This window comes from Entelurus aequoreus, linkage group LG08 (genome assembly GCF_033978785.1).
Source record: "Entelurus aequoreus isolate RoL-2023_Sb linkage group LG08, RoL_Eaeq_v1.1, whole genome shotgun sequence".
Taxonomy (NCBI): domain Eukaryota; kingdom Metazoa; phylum Chordata; class Actinopteri; order Syngnathiformes; family Syngnathidae; genus Entelurus; species Entelurus aequoreus.
In genome coordinates, this window is record NC_084738.1 from 70,452,929 (window position 1) to 70,472,122 (window position 19,194).

A 19,194-nucleotide genomic window follows, 5' to 3' on the forward strand; every position below is an offset into this window, starting at 1 on the left:
TATTATAATATAATATATTATTATTATTATATAATTATAATTATATATATATTCATATATTATATATATAATTATATATATTATAATTCATAATTATTATTATATAACATAATATATATTATTATTTTATTGTGTGAATATATATATATATATATATATATATATATATATATATATATATATATATATATATATATATATTAAAAACATTATTCCACTCTTATTTTCTGTTTTTCACCGGATTCAAACTACTCAGCTCATCCATGACAGGCGTGCTACAATTTTTTTGTTTTCAAAAAATTTCCACATTTCCAGAAATCCCACAATTTCCAGGACATTTCCAGGATATCTTAGTCAATAGTTAGCTTGCTAGCGTTAACATTGCTTTGCTGGTATTCTCCTCCGAGTCAAATATTTTGTTATTTGACGCATGCTAACTGTTAGCATGCTAGTTCTTTAGCTAACTTTACAGGTATATGCCTCGAAGTCAAATATCTTGTTATTTGACGCACGTTGACTGCTAGCATGCTAGCTGTTAAGCTAATTTTACAGATATGCGTCTCAGAGTCAAATATTTTGTTACTTGACGCATGCTAATGTTAGCATGCTAGCTCTATAGAAAATTTGACAGGTATATGCCTCGGAGTCAAATGCTTTTACTACAAAGCCACGCTGTTGTGACACGTGCAGAATGTGACTTGGCATTGTCTTGTTGAAATAAGCAGGGGCGTCCATGATAACGTTGCTTGGATGGCAACATATGTTGCTCCAAAACCTGTATGTACCTTTCCGCATTAATGGTGCCTTCACAGATGTGTAAGTTACCCATGCCTTGGGCACTAATACACCAGATGCTGGCTTTTCAACTTTGCGCCTATTACAATCCGGATGGTTCTTTTCCTCTTTGTTTCGGAGGAGGACACGACGTCCACAGTTTCCAAAAACAATTTGAAATGTGGACTCGTCAGACCACAGAACACTTTTCCACTTTGCATCAGTCCATCTTAGATGAGCTCGGGCCCAGCGAAGCCGGCGGCGTTTCTGGGTGTTGTTGATAAATGGCTTTGGCTTTGCATAGTAGAGTTTTAACTTGCACTTACAGATGTAGCGACAAACTGTAGTTACTGACAGTGGTTTTCTGAAGTGTTCCTGTGCCCATGTGGTGATATCCTTTACACACTGATGTCACTTTTTGATGCAGTACCGCCTGAGGGATCCAAAGTCACGGGCATTCAATGTCACGTGCAGTGATTTCTCCAGATTTTTTGAATCTTTTGATGATATTACAGACCGTAGATGGTGAAATCCCTAAATTCCTTGCAATAGCTCGTTGAGAAATGTTGTTCTTAACCTGTTGGACAATTTGCTCACGCATTTGTTGACAAAGTTGTGACCCTCGCCCCGTCCTTGTTTGTGAATGACTGAGCATTTCATGGAAGCTGCTTTTATACCCAATCATGGCACCCACCTGTTCCCAATTAGCCTGTTCACCTGTGGGATGTTTTATAAGCATTCCTCAACTTGCTCAGTCTTTCTTGCCACTCGTGCCAGCTTTTTTGAAACATGTTGCAGGCAACAAATTCCCAATGGGCTAATATTTGCCAAAAAAATAACGTTTTCCAGTTTGAACGTTAAATATCTTGTCTTTGCAGTCTATTCAATTGAATATAAATTGAAAAGGTTTTGCAAATCATTGTATTCTGTTTTTATTCACCATTTTACACGACGTATATTCACCATTTTACACGACGTACCAAATTCACTGGTTTTGGGGTGCGCATATTTGAATGCCACAAAGCTGGCATGCAGGCAGTTTTTTGTCTTTAAATACATTTTTTAAAATATATATATATATTGTTTGGACACCTAAAAGTTGAGCGACACCTTCTAATTTTTTTAAATGACAACTAATGGCCATAATTTGGAACTGTATATTATTCAAAATTCTAACCGCATCTGTGTTTTGTGTGTGTGTGTGAAGCAAAACAGAGAGCGGATAAAAGAGACGAGCGAAAAGTAAACAGGCCAAGCCCGTGCACTCACGTCAGGGTACTCTTTGACGGGCACGTAGAGCTTCTCCTGCAGCTGCGCCACGGGCCCCACCGCCTCGGGCAGCTCCTCCATGTCGCGCCCGTTGAACATGCCGCCGTTCACCGTGTCGTTGTACATGTCCTTGCGTACCCGCCCGATCTCTGGAGGGAGGAAAAGGACCAACAATGTCACATTTGTCATGTTTGTTTAGGCCAGGGGAGAAAGTTTTGGGGCGGGTGGGAAAAAATGTGCATTTTCGTAAACTGTTATATAATTTCTGACTGTCTGTGAGGCCGTGAATGTATCCTGACTTGACTATCTTTATCTGTTATTTGGTTTGTGGCTCCAGACTAGTTTCTTTCTAGTGAAATAAAGAACAAAATTGCTCTTTTGATATTCAATATATTTAGGCCCATCCTAGCAAAATGATAACTGTCTGTGAGGCCGTGAACGTATCCTGACTTGACTATCCTTATCTGTTATTTTGTTTGTGGCTCCAGACCAGTTTCCTTCTAGTTAAAAAAGGGAAAAGAATGCTCTTTTGATACTCAATATATTTAGGCCTATCCTACTAAAAATAATAACTGTCTGTGAGGCCGTGAATGTATCCTGACTTGACTATCTTTATCTATTTTTTTTTTTGTGGCTCCAGATTAGTGTCCTTCTATTGAAATAAAGGACATAATTGCTCTTTTGATACTCAATGTATTTAGTATAATAACTGTCTGTAAGGCCGTGAATGTATCCCGACTTGACTATCTTTATGTGTTATTTTGTTTGTGGCTCCAGACTAGTTTCCTTCTAGTGAAATAAGGGGAAAAAATTCTCTTTTGCTACTCAATATATTTAGGCCCATCCTAGCAAAAATAATAACTGTCTGTGAGGCCGTGAATGTATCCTGACTTGACTATCTTTATCTGTTATTTGGTTTGTGGCTCCAGATTAGTTTCCTTCTAGTGAAATAAGGGACAAAATGGCTCTTTTGATACTCAGTGTATTTAGGCCTATCCTACTAAAAATAATAACTGTCTGTGAGGCTGTGAATGTATCCTGACTTGACTATCTTTATCTGTTATTTGGTTTGTGGCTCCAGACTAGTTTCTTTCTAGTGAAATAAAGAACAAAATTGCTCTTTTGATATTCAATATATTTAGGCCCATCCTAGCAAAATGATAACTGTCTGTGAGGCTGTGAACGTATCCTGACTTGACTATCCTTATCTGTTATTTTGTTTGTGGCTCCAGACTAGTTTCCTTCTAGTGAAATAAGGGAAAAAAAATTCTCTTTTGCTACTCAATATATTTAGGCCCATCCTAGCAAAAATAATAACTGTCTGTGAGGCCGTGAATGTATCCCGACTTGACTATCTTTATCTGTTATTTTGTTTGTGGCTCCAGACTAGTTTCCTTCTAGTGAAATAAGGGGAAAAAATGCTCTTTTGATACTCAATATATTCAGGCTCATCCTACCAAAAATAATAACTGTCTGTGAGGCCGTGAATGTATCCTGATTTGACTATCTTTATCTGTTATTTGGTTTGTGGCTCCAGATTAGTTTCCTTCTAGTGAAATAAGGGACAAAATGGCTCTTTTGATACTCAGTGTATTTAGGCCTATCCTACTAAAAATAATAACTGTCTGTGAGGCTGTGAATGTATCCTGACTTGACTATCTTTATCTATTTTTTTTTTGTGTGGCTCCAGATTAGTTTCCTTCTGGTGAAATAAAGGACAGAATTGCTCTTTTGATACTCAATGTATTTAGGCCCATCCTAGCAAAATAATAACTGTCTGTGAGGCCGTGAATGTATCCTGACTTAACTATCTTTATCTATTTTTTTTTGTGGCTCCAGATTAGTTTCCTTCTAGTGAAATAAGGGACAAAATGGCTCTTTTGATACTTAATGTATTTAGGCCCATCCTACCAAAACTAATAACTGTCTGTGAGGCCGTGAATGTATCCTGACTTAACTATCTTTATCTATTTTTTTTTGTGTGGCTCCAGATTAGTTTCCTTCTAGTGAAATAAGAGACAAAAATGGCTCTTTTGATACTCAATGTATTTAGGCCCATCCTACCAAAAATAATAACTGTCTGTGAGGACGTGAATGTATCCCGACTTGACTATCCTTATCTGTTATTTTGTTTGTGGCTCCAGACTAGTTTCTAGTGAAATAAGGGACAGAATTAAGGCCCCCAGACACATTTTTTTCTCTAAATTTGGCCCCCCGAGTCAAAATAGTCAATATTCAGTGTTTTATCGTTCATAGTTAATATTGTAAATCCCACATTCTATATTGTCATGTACATTCTGGGTGTCTCATTCAGTAAAAAAATTTAAAATTCCATTCCGTTTTTAGCATTCAATCAGACGTTATTGTGAGGTTTTGTATTAGTGTTCCTAAAAATAGATTTCCCGGCCCCCAGACACATTTTTTTCTCTAAATTTGGCCTCCCAAGTTAAAATTGTCAATATTCAGTGTTTTATCGTTCATAGTTAATATTGTAAATCCCACATTCTATATCAGGGGTGGGCAATTAATTTTTACCGGGGGCCGCATGAGCAACCCGAGCACTGCTGGAGGGCCACATCGACAATATTTCAATTAAATTTTGCTCAATATTATTTTTTTATATATACCGTAAGATAAATAATAATAATAATAATAATTAATAATAATAGTAATACTTCAACATAGTGCGTGTAACAGCATTCCATGACTCATATAAATAAATTAACATTAATAATAAATGACAGTAAAATAAGCACACGTATGACTGAGGAGTCATAGTGTAACTTTGTGTGGTGTTTGAGTTGTCCGACTTTTTGTGTGGCCATAAACGCACCAGTGGTTTAGTGGTATGTGTGTTGGTGACAGATGACAAGTTGGTTTTGGCCTGGTTTGTACGGCAGAAAATGACTAGTTTTTCGAGATAGAAGTGTTTTACTCATGTTTTTGGTGTGGTTATGTCCGAATATAAACAGTTTTGCTCAATAAAGTGATCGATATAATTCCTGGCCTCGAAGCATCTCGATAGACGTTGCAATAATTGAACGGTGTTCAATTGAACGGTGTTGACGAACACCGTTAGGGCCGCTTGTTGTCACTGTCACTCAAAGTTGCATTGGAAAATTACACAGAATAAATGTGTTTATTTTGTTTAGAATTCAGATGGGATTTGATTTGGTGCGCGGCATATATTTGCTGCGCGCAGCGGACGCTTGAGCAGTGCGCAATTGCGCAGGCACGCACCTTAGAGGGAACGTTGCTTGGCAGTCCATGTCTTGTTGAAAACACGCCATTCGTCTTTAACTTTTCTCTTTTTAGCGTCTCGGGTGTAAACCGTGCATCACTTGTCGCTGCATGTGCACCTTCACTCGCAGGTTACACACGGACACACGCCCATAAATAATACTTTTCAAAATAAAAGCAGCACAGTTGTATCGCGCGCACGACATAGATGTTTTTTCAACTTTATTTTGTCATTTGTGATTGCAGCTGTTCACATTCACTCACAATCACGCACACGCATACGTCCACACGGAAGTAATACAAATAACGCTTTTCAAAACAAAAGCAGCACCGTTGTATTGCACACTCGACATAGATACTTTTTTAAATTTATTTTGTAATTTATAATTAGCCTCACGCGGGCCGGACAGGGACGCACAAAGGGCCGCAGAATGCCCAGGTCTGTTCTATATTGTCAAGTACATTCTGGGCTAAAAAAATGTAAAATTCCATTCTGTTTTTTTAAGGCGGTCTGTCATAACGTTTTTAGCATTCAATCAGACTTTATTGTGAGGTTTTGTATTAGTGTTCCTAAAAATAGATATACCGGCCCCACAGACACATTTTATCTCAAAATTTGGCACATGAGTAAAAATAATTGCCCAGGCCTGTGCTAGAGGGTCAATTTTGAAATTTCATGTTCGGTACCTCCAAAATATAAAACAATTTGCCAGACCTGACACGCTTGCCAAAGTCGGTGAGTTTTTTTGCACGTTAAAGGCCTCAACAACGTGATTGAAGTTGGAGAAATTACAATAGGGTCCCGCAACTTTGTTGCTCGGGCCCTAATAGAAACAGCCTTACATACACACATACATATATATATACATATATATTCTAGTTTCTTCAAAATAGCCACCCTTTGCGCTGATTACTGCTTTGCACACTCTTGGCATTCTCTCCATGAGCTTCAAGAGGTAGTCACCTGAAATGGTTTTCCAACAGTCTTGAAGCTCATGGAGAGAATGCCAAGAGTGTGCAAAGCAGTAATCCGAGCAAAGGGGTGGCTATTTTGAAGAAACTAGAATATAAAACATGTTTTCAGTTATTTCACCTTTTTTGTTGTTAAGTACATAACTCCACATGTTTTGATGTGACAATCTACAATGTGAATCAGGGGTGTCAAACGTACGGCCCGAGGGCCGGATCAGGCCCGCGAACCGGTTTTATCCGGCCCCCGGGATGAGTTTGCTAACTATAAAAAATGAACTTGACATTTTTGTATGAAAGAACCTGCTGTTCTAAGTGTGTCCACTGGATGTCGCAATAACAATTCTTTGTATCTTTGTAGATGATGCTACATATGTATATAATAAACCACACGATGTTGGCGCGCCAGTCGAGGAAAATGATCAAACTAGACAAATAACATCCTGTATTTTGATTTTGATTTAATTTTTTTATCTTGACAGATTGAAAATTGACACAGATGAGTTGACTGATGAACTTTGTCACATAATTTATTCAGAAAATATAAATAACGACAAATAAAGATAGAATACTATTAACCGCAACATGTAAGTGTAAAAAAAACCCCAACAACATTATGATTTATACATTTTCAGAATGTGCTTGTTCTTGTCACGGCTCAGTGCGCATTCATGTGTGCCAGTCCGGCGGCAGCAAGCAGCTGCAAACAATCACCAGCAATCAGCACACCTGCCACTGAGCAGAGGACCTGCCTTCATAAGCCTGCACAACCTGCTGTCCCGCGCCAGAACGTCGTCATCTGTTTCCGTACGCCTGCCTTCGTTCCCACGTTACTAGCTGCGTGCCTCGTTTTCCCGCCTTCCCTCTGCTTCCCCGGCCGCCTTTTGGATCTCGACCTCCCGACTGGACACGGACCTTTGACGCCTCTCTATCGCCCCCCCCCCCGACTTCCTGCCTGTCTCACGGACCTACGAGCCCTGCCCTGCCCTGCCCCTATTGGACTTCCGCCTCTCGCTCAACACTAAGGGTAACACACTACAGTTAAATCCTACACATAGTCGTGCACCACACACTTTATATATATATATTGTGAATATATATATATTAATAAAAGTAGAGTTTAAACTATCCAACTATCGTGGGATCACACTCCTCAGCCTTCCCGGTAAGGTCTATTCAGGTGTACTGGAGAGGAGGCTACGCCGGATAGTCGAACCTCGGATTCAGGAGGAACAGTGTGGTTTTCGTCCTGGTCGTGGAACTGTGGACCAGCTCTATACTCTCAGCAGGGTCCTTGAGGGTGCATGGGAGTTTGCCCAACCAGTCTACATGCGCTTTGTGGACTTGGAGAAGGCATTCGACCGTGTCCCTCGGGAAGTCCTGTAGGGAGTGCTCAGAGAGTATGGGGCATCGGACTGTCTGATTGTGGCGGTCTGCTCTCTGTATGATCAGTGCCAGAGCTTGGTCCGCAATGCGGGCAGTAAGTCCAGTGAGGGTTTGACTCCGCCAAGGCTGCCCTTTGTCACCCATTCTGTTCATAACCTTTATGGACAGAATTTCTAGGCACAGTCAGGGCGTTGAGGGGATCCGGTTTGGTGGCTGCAGGATTAGGTCTCTGCTTTTTGCAGATGATGTGGTCCTGATGGCTTCATCTGGCCAGGATCTTCAGCTCTCACTGGATCTGTTCGCGGCCGAGTGTGAAGCGACCGGGCTGAGAATCAGCACCTCTAAGTCCGAGTCCATGGTTCTCGCCCGGAAAAGGGTGGAGTGCCATCTCCGGGTTGGGGAGGAGACCCTGCCCCAAGTGGAGGAGTTCAAGTACCTCGGAGTCTTGTTCACGAGTGAGGGAAGAGTGGATCGTGAGATCGACAGGCGGATCGGTGCGGCGTCTTCAGTAATGCGGACGCTGTATCGATCCGTTGTGGTGAAGAAGGAGCTGAGCCGGAAGGCAAAGCTCTCAATTTACCCATCCTCACTTATGGTCGTGAGCTTTGGGTTATGACCGAAAGGACAAAATCACGGGTACAAGCGGCCCAAATGAGCTTCCTTCGCTCTCCCTTAGAGATAGGGTGAGAAGTTCTGCCATCCGGGAGGAGCTCAAGATGAGGTGGTTCGGGCATCTGGTCAGGATGCCACCCGAACGCCTCCCTAGGGAGGTGTTTAGGGCACGTCCGACCAGTAGGATGCCACGGGGAAGACCAAGGACACGTTGGGAAGACTATGTCTCCCGGCTGGCCTGGGAACGCCTCGGGATCCCCCGGGAAGAGCTGGACGAAGTGGCTAGGGAGAGAAAAGTATGGGCTTCTCTGCTTAGGCTGCCGCCCCCGCGACCCGACCTCGAATAAGCGGAAGAAAATGGATGGATGGATGGATGGAGAGTTTAAACCACGTCCCTCCTGTCTGTGTCGTCTCCTCCTCCTGTACACGTAACAGTTCTATTTTTAAACCCAAAAAAAAAAACAATCTGAAGTTGTCTCTATTTTTAAGTCATCGTGCCGCGATTTCACCAGTTCGGCCCACTTGGGAGTGGATTTTTCTCCGTGTGGCCCCCGATCTATAAATGAGTTTGACACCCCTGATGTAAATAGTCATGCAAATAAAGAAAACGCATTGAATGAGAAGGTGTGTCCAAACTTTTGGCCTGTACTGTACACACACACACACACACACACACACACACACACACACACACACACACACACACACACACACACACACAGTGCAAAATGACTGCCTCGAGGCGTAAATATCATCTGACCTCAGCCGGCTTTGACAGCCACCACTCTCACAGTGACGACATAGCAGCCATGCTACAAGCTCATGATCCTGTAACGACCTAATGTGACACCCCCCCCCACCCCCCTCCGCCCCCACCCCTCCTCCTTCCTCAGTAAAGTGACTTTTTACAGCTGCTGCGGGAAAACGAGAAGTGAAAGACGCTGGCAAAGTGGATTTAATCAGACTAAAAGTTTCTCAGTTTGTGTGTGTGCGTGTGGCTGGCACCGCCCCGCCGCCACCGCCGCCACTCATGTCTGGGCGCTTATCCACATAACTCAGGGCCCGGGCAGGACGCTCGGAACACGGCTGCTTTCATTCTGAACACGGGTGTCACACGGTGTGGAGCAGGGGGTGTCCAAAGTGCGGCCGTGGGGCCAATTTCAGCCCACAACGCCTATTTTATCGGCCCTTGACAAATAGTAAAAAATAAAAACGTATTCATCATTATCGAGATAAGTATGGCTGTCTAAATGAACGAGTTAACTCGTGATTAATCCAAAAAATATACATCGCGTCAATCATCGACACACTTTGATTAATCACGAAAGAACTTTAGATAAAAGTGTTACCATGTTTTCTACAAATAAATGACACACACTCAACTTTTTTTACTGTAATAAACTGTGGTGTCGTTTTGGCATTTACAGTAACACACCAAAAAATCTACAGTTGTTTATTTGCGGTATAAAAAAAATACAAAAAACAGGTAGCTAAGGTGCCAAAATTTTACTGTAAAATTGCAGTTTTTTAAAAAAGTAATGTAAATTTTACAGTAAAATTTTGGCAAATGAGCTGCCTTTTTTTTTTTTGCCATAAAAACAGCAGTACTTTTTTTCCATTTACAGTAAAATACACTACATTTGGAGGTGAAATTATTGCAACTTACCTTTTTTTTTTTTTTTTTACATTTTAGTCAAAAAAAATCTACTAATAAAATGCATTTAAAAAATGGTGTAATAATAGTGTTCACTGTTAGAAGCGGCCCTCCGGGGCCAAACATAACTGCGATGTGGCCCTCAGTGAAAACCACTTTGACACCTCTGCTGTGAATGAAAACGAGCACTGTTTTTTACAGGAAAATTAAGTGAGGATTGTTTTTTTTTACTGTAAAATCTATTGTCATTTTGTCTACAATTTGTTGGGTGACTTGCTTTAAAATCAAAAATATCACAGATATTTAAGTATTTATTTTTATTTTGACAAAAATATAGTATTTGTTGCATTATTAGATAATATTAAAGTGAAAAATATAGGGTTTTTTTCTCCTGTCAAAATGGAGAAAAATAAAGTACTCCAGGCTTTCACGGGCCAGATAAATTTATGCGGCGGGCCAGACCTGGCCCCCGGGCCTTGAGTTTAACACTTATGTTTTTTTTTAGCACAGGGGTCCCCAAACTTTTTGACCCGGGGGCCCATTGGGTTAAAAAAATTTGGCCAGGGGTCGGGCTCTATATATATATATATATATATATATATATATATATATATATATATATATATATATATATATATATATATATATATATATATATATATATATAATATTATATATATATATATATATATATATATATATATATATATATATATATATATATATATATATATATATATATATTAAATATATGGATGGGTGGATAATATATATATATTATACATATATACATATATATATATATATATATATATATATATATATATATATATATGTCTTAATTAGATTATCCAAAAAATAGTGCTCGATACCGTGGTAGAGCGTAATATGTATGTGTGGGGAAAAAATCACAAGACTATTTCATCTCTACAGGCCTGTTTCATGAGGGGTTTACCTCAATCCTCAGGAGATTTTTCTCCTGAGGATTGAGGTAAACCCCTCATGAAACAGGCCTGTAGAGATGAAATAGTCTTGTGATTTTTTTACCACACATACATACATATATATATATATATATATATACATACATATATGTATATATATATATATATATATATATATATATATATATATATATATATATATATATATATATATATATATACATATATATATACATATATATATATATATATATATATATATATATATATATATATATATATATATATATATATATATATACATATATATATATACATACATATACATATATATATATACATACATATATATATATATATATATATATATACATACATACATACATACATACATACATACATATATATATATATATATATATATATATATATATATATATATATATATATATATATATATATATATATATATATATATATATATATATATATATATATATATATATATATATATATATATATATATCTGTCTGTCTCATTGCATATTAGACAAATTGCCTTTTCCTTACACTGAAAAAACAAAAGTCACTCTACACTCTGAGTCTATTTTAGGTTTCTCCAACGATTTCGCCATTTTTTCCCCGTCGTGCGGTAGTTGACTGAAAGAGCGCGCACTCGCTGCGGCGCCAGCGTGAGGTTATCGATGGGAAAAATGCATTTTTAGACAACACGATTTGCATGAGCGGCTAGGAGACTCCGAGAGTAACAAGCGGTTGAAAATTACTAGAAAGGACAGATACAAAAAATAAAAAAAATTAATAAAACATTTTTTACTCGGGACTACCCGCGGGCCCTATTTTGGACACTGGCGGCCCGTATCTGGCCCGCGGGCCATAGTATGGGGACCCCCTCGTTTTAGTATCTTAAGTGTACAAAATGTATCAAAGTGGACCCCGGCATCCTTCATTTTTTTCTGCCGGAAAAAGATTGGCCAAAAGCTTTCATGAAGGGGGTCCGGGGACATGTTGTCGTTCCTGAGCAGGGATGGGCTGCATCACTCCCCTAAGCCTGTGCATTAGGTCACTGGGAAATTACACCAACAACTGTCTGTTTGTTCCTGTGTGTGTCATGGACTGCTTAAAAAGGGATAGAGGCGTAAATAACAGAAATAATGCATGTCAACAAAAGTGACATTTTTCCCGCCATACCTTCATCTACTTGTAATTGTGCAAATGAGTTCTACTACTAATAATACTGGTGATTAATCGTCAGATGTGGCCCGCCACTTCATTTTATGTGGCCCTCGAAAGCCTGGAAATAATATGTATCAATAAAGTACTGTACATTTTCTTACTAAATGTATTCTTTCTTTCTATTTTGGGAGAAGAAGAAAAAATGGCCTCCATGTAATCGCAAATTATGTTAACTTAAATATTGTCTAATTATGCAAAAATGTATTATCAAACATTGAAACCATTTTTTAAATAGAAATAAATACTAATAATAATTGATTTCAAAGCAAGTCATCCATCAAATTGTGCAATGTAAAAGTAGCAATAGATTTCATGGTAAAATTGTGAAACTTACTGTGGTTTTTACAGTAATACACCAAAAAATATACAGTTGTTGAATTGCGGTAAAAAAAAACCTAAAAAAACTGGCAGCTCAGGTGCCAAAATTTTACTGTAAAATTGCAGTTTTTTTAATTTACAGTAAAAAAACAAATGTACATTTTACAGTAAAATTATGGCAACTGAGCTGCCTTTTTTTTAACCATAAAAACAGCAGCAATGTTTTTCCATTTACAGTAAAATACACTAAATCTTGAGGTGACATTTTTTGCAACTTACCATATTTTTTTTTACATTTTAGCTTTAAAAAAAATCTACTAATAAAATGCATAAAAAAATGGTTTAATAACAGTATTCACTGTTAGACGCGGCCCTCTGGGGCCAAACATAACTTATTTTGACAAAAATATAGTATTTGTTGCATTATTAGATAATAGTAAAGTGAAAAATATATGTATTTTTTTCCTGTCAAAGTGGAGAAAAAAAAAAGTACTACAGGCTTTCGCGGGCCAGATAAATGTATGCGGCGGGCCAGATATGGCCCCCGGGCCTTGAGTTTGACACTTGGACTACATTTTTTTTTAACCCAAAATACAGTATTAAACTCAAGGGCCGGGGGCCACTTCATTTTATTTGGCCCTCGAAAGCCTGGAAATAATATGTATGAATAAAGTAACTTTTCTTACTAAATGTATTCTTTCTTTTCTATTTTGGGAGAAAAAAAAAAAAATGGACTCCATGTAATCGCAAATTATGTTAACTATTATTAATATTGTCTAATTATGCAAAAATATATTATCAAACATTCAAACCATTTTTTAAATAGAAATAAATACTAATAATAATTGATTTCAAAGCAAGTTATCCATCAAATTGTGCAATGTCAAAGTAGCAATAGATTTCATGGTCAAATTGACTGTGGTTTTTACAGCATTTTTCTCTAAATGAAAAAAACAGTACTTTTTTTAACTTTAATAAACTGCGATGTCGTTTTGGCATTTACAGTAATCCATCCCATCCATTTTCTACCGCTGGTCCCCGAAAAATCTACAGTTGTTGATTTGCGGTAAAAAAAAAAAAAAACAACCCAACAAACTGGCAGCTCAGGTGCCAAAATTTTACTGTAAAATTGCAGCATTTTAAAAAATTTACAGTAAAAATACAAATAGATGGATAGATAGTACTTTATTGATTCCTTCAGGAGAGTTCCCTCAGGAAAATTAAAATTCCAGCATCAGTGTACAGAATTGAGATTGAATATAAAAAGTAAATAATGGGTGTATAAATGGAAACAAAATAGAAAAATATTACAATAAGACTACAAATAAAAAGCAACAATGAGAGTAAAAATGTAACAGTAAAATAAGAATATAACAAGAGAAACTAGGCAGTAGTGACCATGTTATGAAAAAGTATTGCACTGTTATTGTTTTGCATCCCCAAATGTACATTTGACAGTAAAATTATGGCAACTGAGCTGCCTTTGTTTTTGTACCATAAAAACAGCAGTACTGTTTTTCCATTTACAGTAATATACACTGAATTTTGAGGTGAAATTTCTGCAACTTACCATATTTTTTTTACATTTTAGTTTAAAAAAAAATCTACCAATAAAATGCATTAATAAATGGTGTATTAATAGTATTCACTGTTAGACGCGGCCCTATGGGGCCAAACATAACTGCCATTTGGCCCTCAGTGAAAACGACTTTGACACCTCTGCTGTAAATGAAAACGAACGGTAACACTGTTTTTTTAACAGGAAAATTGAGTGAGGGTTGTTTTTGTTTACTGTAAAATCTATTGTCATTTTGTGTACAATTTGATGGGTGACTTGCTTTAAAATCACAAGTAACACAGATATTTAAGTATTTATTTTTATTTGGACAAAAATATAGTATTTGTTGCATCATTAGATAATATTAAAGTGAAAAATAGATGTATTTTTTTCCTGTCAAAGTGGAGAAAAATAAAGTACTCCAGGCTTTCGGGGGCCAAATAAATGTATGCGGCGGGCCAGATTTGGCCCCCGGGCCTTGAGTTTGACACGAGGCCAAAATAGTTTTTACCCAAAAGACTGTGTTAAACCCGCCACTTCATTTTATTTGGCCCTCGGAAGCCTGGAAATAATAAGAAAAATCTACAGTTGTTGATTTGCGGTAAAAAAAAACAAAAAAAAAACTGACAGCTCAGGTGCTAAAATTTTACTGTAAAATTGCAGTTTAAAAAAAAAAAGTACATTTTACAGTAAAATTATGGCAACTGAGCTGCCTTTGTTTTTGTTTTGTTTTTACCATAAAATCAGCACTACTGTTTTTCCATTTACAGTAAAATACATAAAATTTTGGGGTGGAAGTTTAGCAACTTACCATATTTTTTATATTTTTTTAAATCTACTAATAAAATGCATAAAAAAATGGTGTAATAATAGTATTCACTGTTAGACGCGGCCCTCTGGGGCCAAACATAACTTATTTTGACAAAAATATAGTATTTGTTGCATTATTAGATAATCATCGGCGGTCACTCGAATGAGTATGACGATCCTCCTGGTAGGGGTGTATCCCTTTATGGAGGATGCCTGTGCGTGACTATTACAGTGAAAAATATATTTATTTGTTTCCTGCCAAGTGGAGAAAAAAAAGTACTCCAGGCTTTCGCGGGCCAGATAAATTTATGCGGCGGGCCAGATCTGGCCCCCGGGTCTTGAGTTTGACACCTGGCCAAATTTTGTTTAACCTAAAAAGAAAACAAAAGTGTTAAACTCAAGGCCCTGGACCCAGATGTGGCCCGCCACTTCATTTTATTTGGCCCTCGAAAGCTTGGAAATAATAAGTATCAACAAAGTAACTTTTCTTACTAAATGTATTCTTTCTTTCCTATTTTGGGAGAACAAAAAAAATATATGGACTCCATGTAATCGCAAATGATGTTCACTTAAATATTGTCTAATTATGCAAAAATATATTATCAAACATTGAAACCATTTTTTAAATTGAAATAAATACTAATAATAATTGATTTCAAAGCAAGTTATCCAAGTAGCAATAGATTTCATGGTAAAATTGTGAAATTTACTGTGGTTTTTACAGCATTTTTGTCTAAATTAAAAAAACAGTACTTTTTTTACTTTAATAAACTGTGGTGTCGTTTTGGCATTTACTGTAATACACCGAAACATCTACAGTTGTTGGTTTGCGGTAAAAGACAAACAAACTGGCAGCTTAAGTGCCAACATTTTTTTAAATTTACAGTAAAAAAACAAATGTACATTTTACAGTAAAATTTTGGCAACTGAGCTGCCTTTTTTTTTTTTACCATAAAAACCGCAGTACCGTTTTTCCATTTACAGTAAAATACACTAAATTTGAGGTGAAATTTTTGCAACTTACCATATTTTTTTTACATTTTAGTTTGTTTTTTTAATCTACTAATAAAATGCACCAAATATAACTAATTTTGTCAAAAATATAGTATTTTTTTTGCATTCATCCATCCATTTTCTACCGCTTGTCCCTTTTGGGGGTCGCGTTTAAGTTTTTTAAAAATCTACTAATAAAATGCATTAAAAAATGGTGTAATAGTATCAACTGTTAGAAACGTTGCATTATTAGATAATATTACAGTGAAAAATATATTTATTTTTTTCCTGTCAAAGTGGAGAAAGATAAAGTATTCCAGGCTTTCGCGGGCCAGATAAATTTATGCGGCGGGCCAGATCTGGCCCCCGGGCCTTGAGTTTGACACCTAGCCAAAAATGTTTTAACCCAAAAAGAAAACATAAGTGGCCCGGGGCCCAGATGTGGCCCCCCACTTCATTTTATTTGGCCCTCGAAAGCCTGGAAATAATAAGTATCAACAAAGTAACTTTTCTTACTAAATGTATTCTTTCTTTCCTATTTTGGGAGAACAAAAAAAAATATGGACTCCATGTAATCGCAAATGATGTTCACTTAAATATTGTCTAATTATGCAAAAATATATTATCAAACATTGAAACCATTTTTTAAATTGAAATAAATACTAATAATAATTGATTTCAAAGCAAGTTATCCAAGTAGCAATAGATTTCATGGTAAAATTGTGAAATTTACTGTGGTTTTTACAGCATTTTTGTCTAAATTAAAAAAACAGTACTTTTTTTACTTTAATAAACTGTGGTGTCGTTTTGGCATTTACAGTAATACACCGAAACATCTACAGTTGTTGATTTGCGGTAAAAGACAAACAAACTGGCAGCTCAGGTGCCAACATTTTTTTAATTTACAGTAAAAAAACAACTGTACATTTTACAGTAAAATTATGGCAACTGAGCTGCCTTTGTTTTTGTTTTGTTTTACCATAAAAACAGCAGTACTGTTTTTCCATTTACAGTAAAATACACTACATTTTGAGGAGAAATTTTTGCAACTTACCATATTTTTTTTTACATTTTAGTAAGAGAAAAATACATGTATTTTTTTCCTGTCAAAGTGGAGAAAAATAAAGTACTCCAGGCTTTCGCGGTCCAGATAAATTTATGCGGCGGGCCAGATCTGGCCCCCGGGCCTTGAGTTTGACACCTGGCCACGTTTTATATTAACCCAAAACATAGTGGTAAACTCAAGGCCCGGGGGCCAGATGTGGGCCGCCACTTCATTTTATTTGGCCCTCGAAAGCCTGGAAATAATAAGTATCAACAAAGTAACTTTTCTTACTAAATGTATTCTTTCTTTCCTATTTTGGGAGAACAAAAAAATATATGGACTCCATGTAATCGCAAATGATGTTCACTTAAATATTGTCTAATTATGCAAAAATATATTATCAAACATTGAAACCATTTTTTAAATAGAAATAAATACTAATAATAATTGATTTCAAAGCAAGTTATCCAAGTAGCAATAGATTTCATGGTAAAATTGTGAAATTTACTGTGGTTTTTACAGCATTTTTGTCTAAATTAAAAAAACTGGACTTTTTTTACTTTAATAAACTGTGGTGTTGTTTTGGCATTTACAGTAATACACCGAAACATCTACAGTTGTTGGTTTGCGGTAAAAGACAAACAAACTGGCAGCTCAGGTGCCAACATTTTTTTAATTTACAGTAAAAAAAACAAATGTACATTTTACAGTAAAATTATGGCAACTGAGCTGCCTTTGTTTTTGTTTTGTTTTACCATAAAAACAGCAGTACTGTTTTTCCATTTACAGTAAAATACACAAAATTTTGAGGTGAAATTTTTGCAACTTACCATATTTTTTTTTATATTTTAGTAAGAGAAAAATATGTATTTTTTTCCTGTCAAAGTGGAGAAAAAAAAAGTACTCCAGGCTTTCGCGGGCCAGATAAATTTATGCGGCGGGCCAGATCTGGCACCCGGGCCTTGAGTTTGACACCTGGCCAAATTTATTTTAACCTAAAAAGAAAACAAAAGTGTTAAACTCAAGGCCCTGGACCCAGATGTGGGCCGCCACTTCATTTTATTTGGCCCTCGAAAGCCTGGAAATAATAAGTATCAACAAAGTAACTTTTCTTACTAAATGTATTCTTTCTTTCCTATTTTGGGAGAACAAAAAAAAATATGGACTCCATGTAATCGCAAATGATGTTCACTTAAATATTGTCTAATTATGCAACAATATATTATCAAACATTGAAACCATTTTTGAAATGGAAATAAATACTAATAATAATTGATGTCAAAGCAAGTTATCCAAGTAGCAATAGATTTCATGGTAAAATTGTGAAATTTACCGCATTTTTGTCTAAATTAAAAAAACAGTACTTTTTTACTTTAATAAACTGTGGTGTCGTTTTGGCATTTACAGTAATACACCGAAACATCTGCAGTTGTTGGTTTGCGGTAAAAAACAAACAAACTGGCAGCTCAGGTGCCAACATTTTTTTAATTTACAGTAAAAAAAACAAATGTACATTTTACAGTAAAATTATGGCAACTGAGCTGCCTTTGTTTTTGTTTTGTTTTACCATAAAAACAGCAGTACTGTTTTTCCATTTACAGTAAAATACACACAATTTTGAGGTGAAATTTTTGCAACTTATTTTTTTTTTTTTTATATTTTAGTAAGAGAAAAATATATGTATTTTTTTCCCGTCAAAGCGGAGAAAGATAAAGTACTCCAGGCTTTCGCGGGCCAGATAAATTTATTCGGCGGGCCAGATCTGGCACCCGGGCCTTGAGTTTGACACCTGGACAAATTTTGTTTTAACCCAAAAAATAGTGTTAAACTCAAGGCCCGGGGGCCAGATCTGGCCCGCCACTTCATTTTATTTGGCCCTCGAAAGCCTGGAAATAATAAGTATCAACAAAGTAACTTTTCTTACTAAATGTATTCTTTCTTTCCTATTTTGGGAGAACAAAAAAGTATATGGACTCCATGTAATCGCAAATTATATCTTATGTTGTCTAATTATGCAAAAATATATTATCAAACATTGAAACCATTTTTTAAATAGAAATAAATACTAATAATAATTGATTTCAAAGCAAGTTATCCAAGTGTGCAATGTAAAAGTAGCAATAGATTTCATGGTAAAATTGTGAAATTTACTGTGGTTTTTACAGCATTTTTGTCTAAATTAAAAAAAACAGTACTTTTTTTACTTTAATAAACTGTGGTGTCGTTTTGGCATTTACTGTAATACACCGAAACATCTACAGTTGTTGATTTGCGGTATAAAAAAACAACAACACAAAAACTGGCAGCTCAGGTGCCAAAATTTGACTGTAAAATTACTTGTTTTTTTATTTACAGTAAAAAAAAACAAC

General features: G+C 36.4%; 2 protein-coding genes across 3 annotated transcripts in view; one reads left to right on the forward strand and one right to left on the reverse strand.

Annotated features, from left to right (window-relative positions):
- bicral (BICRA like chromatin remodeling complex associated protein) overlaps nt 1-19,194 on the forward strand; it is a 201,240-nt gene that overhangs the window by 70,419 nt on the left and 111,627 nt on the right. The gene's annotated exons all lie outside the window — the stretch shown is intronic.
- qki2 (QKI, KH domain containing, RNA binding 2) overlaps nt 1-19,194 on the reverse strand; it is a 74,777-nt gene that overhangs the window by 53,542 nt on the left and 2,041 nt on the right. For both annotated transcript variants that reach the window (XM_062057231.1, XM_062057232.1), the window contains exon 2: nt 2,044-2,192. In XM_062057231.1, coding sequence (XP_061913215.1) covers nt 2,044-2,192 — 149 coding nt within the window. The remainder of the gene's footprint in view (nt 1-2,043; nt 2,193-19,194) is intronic.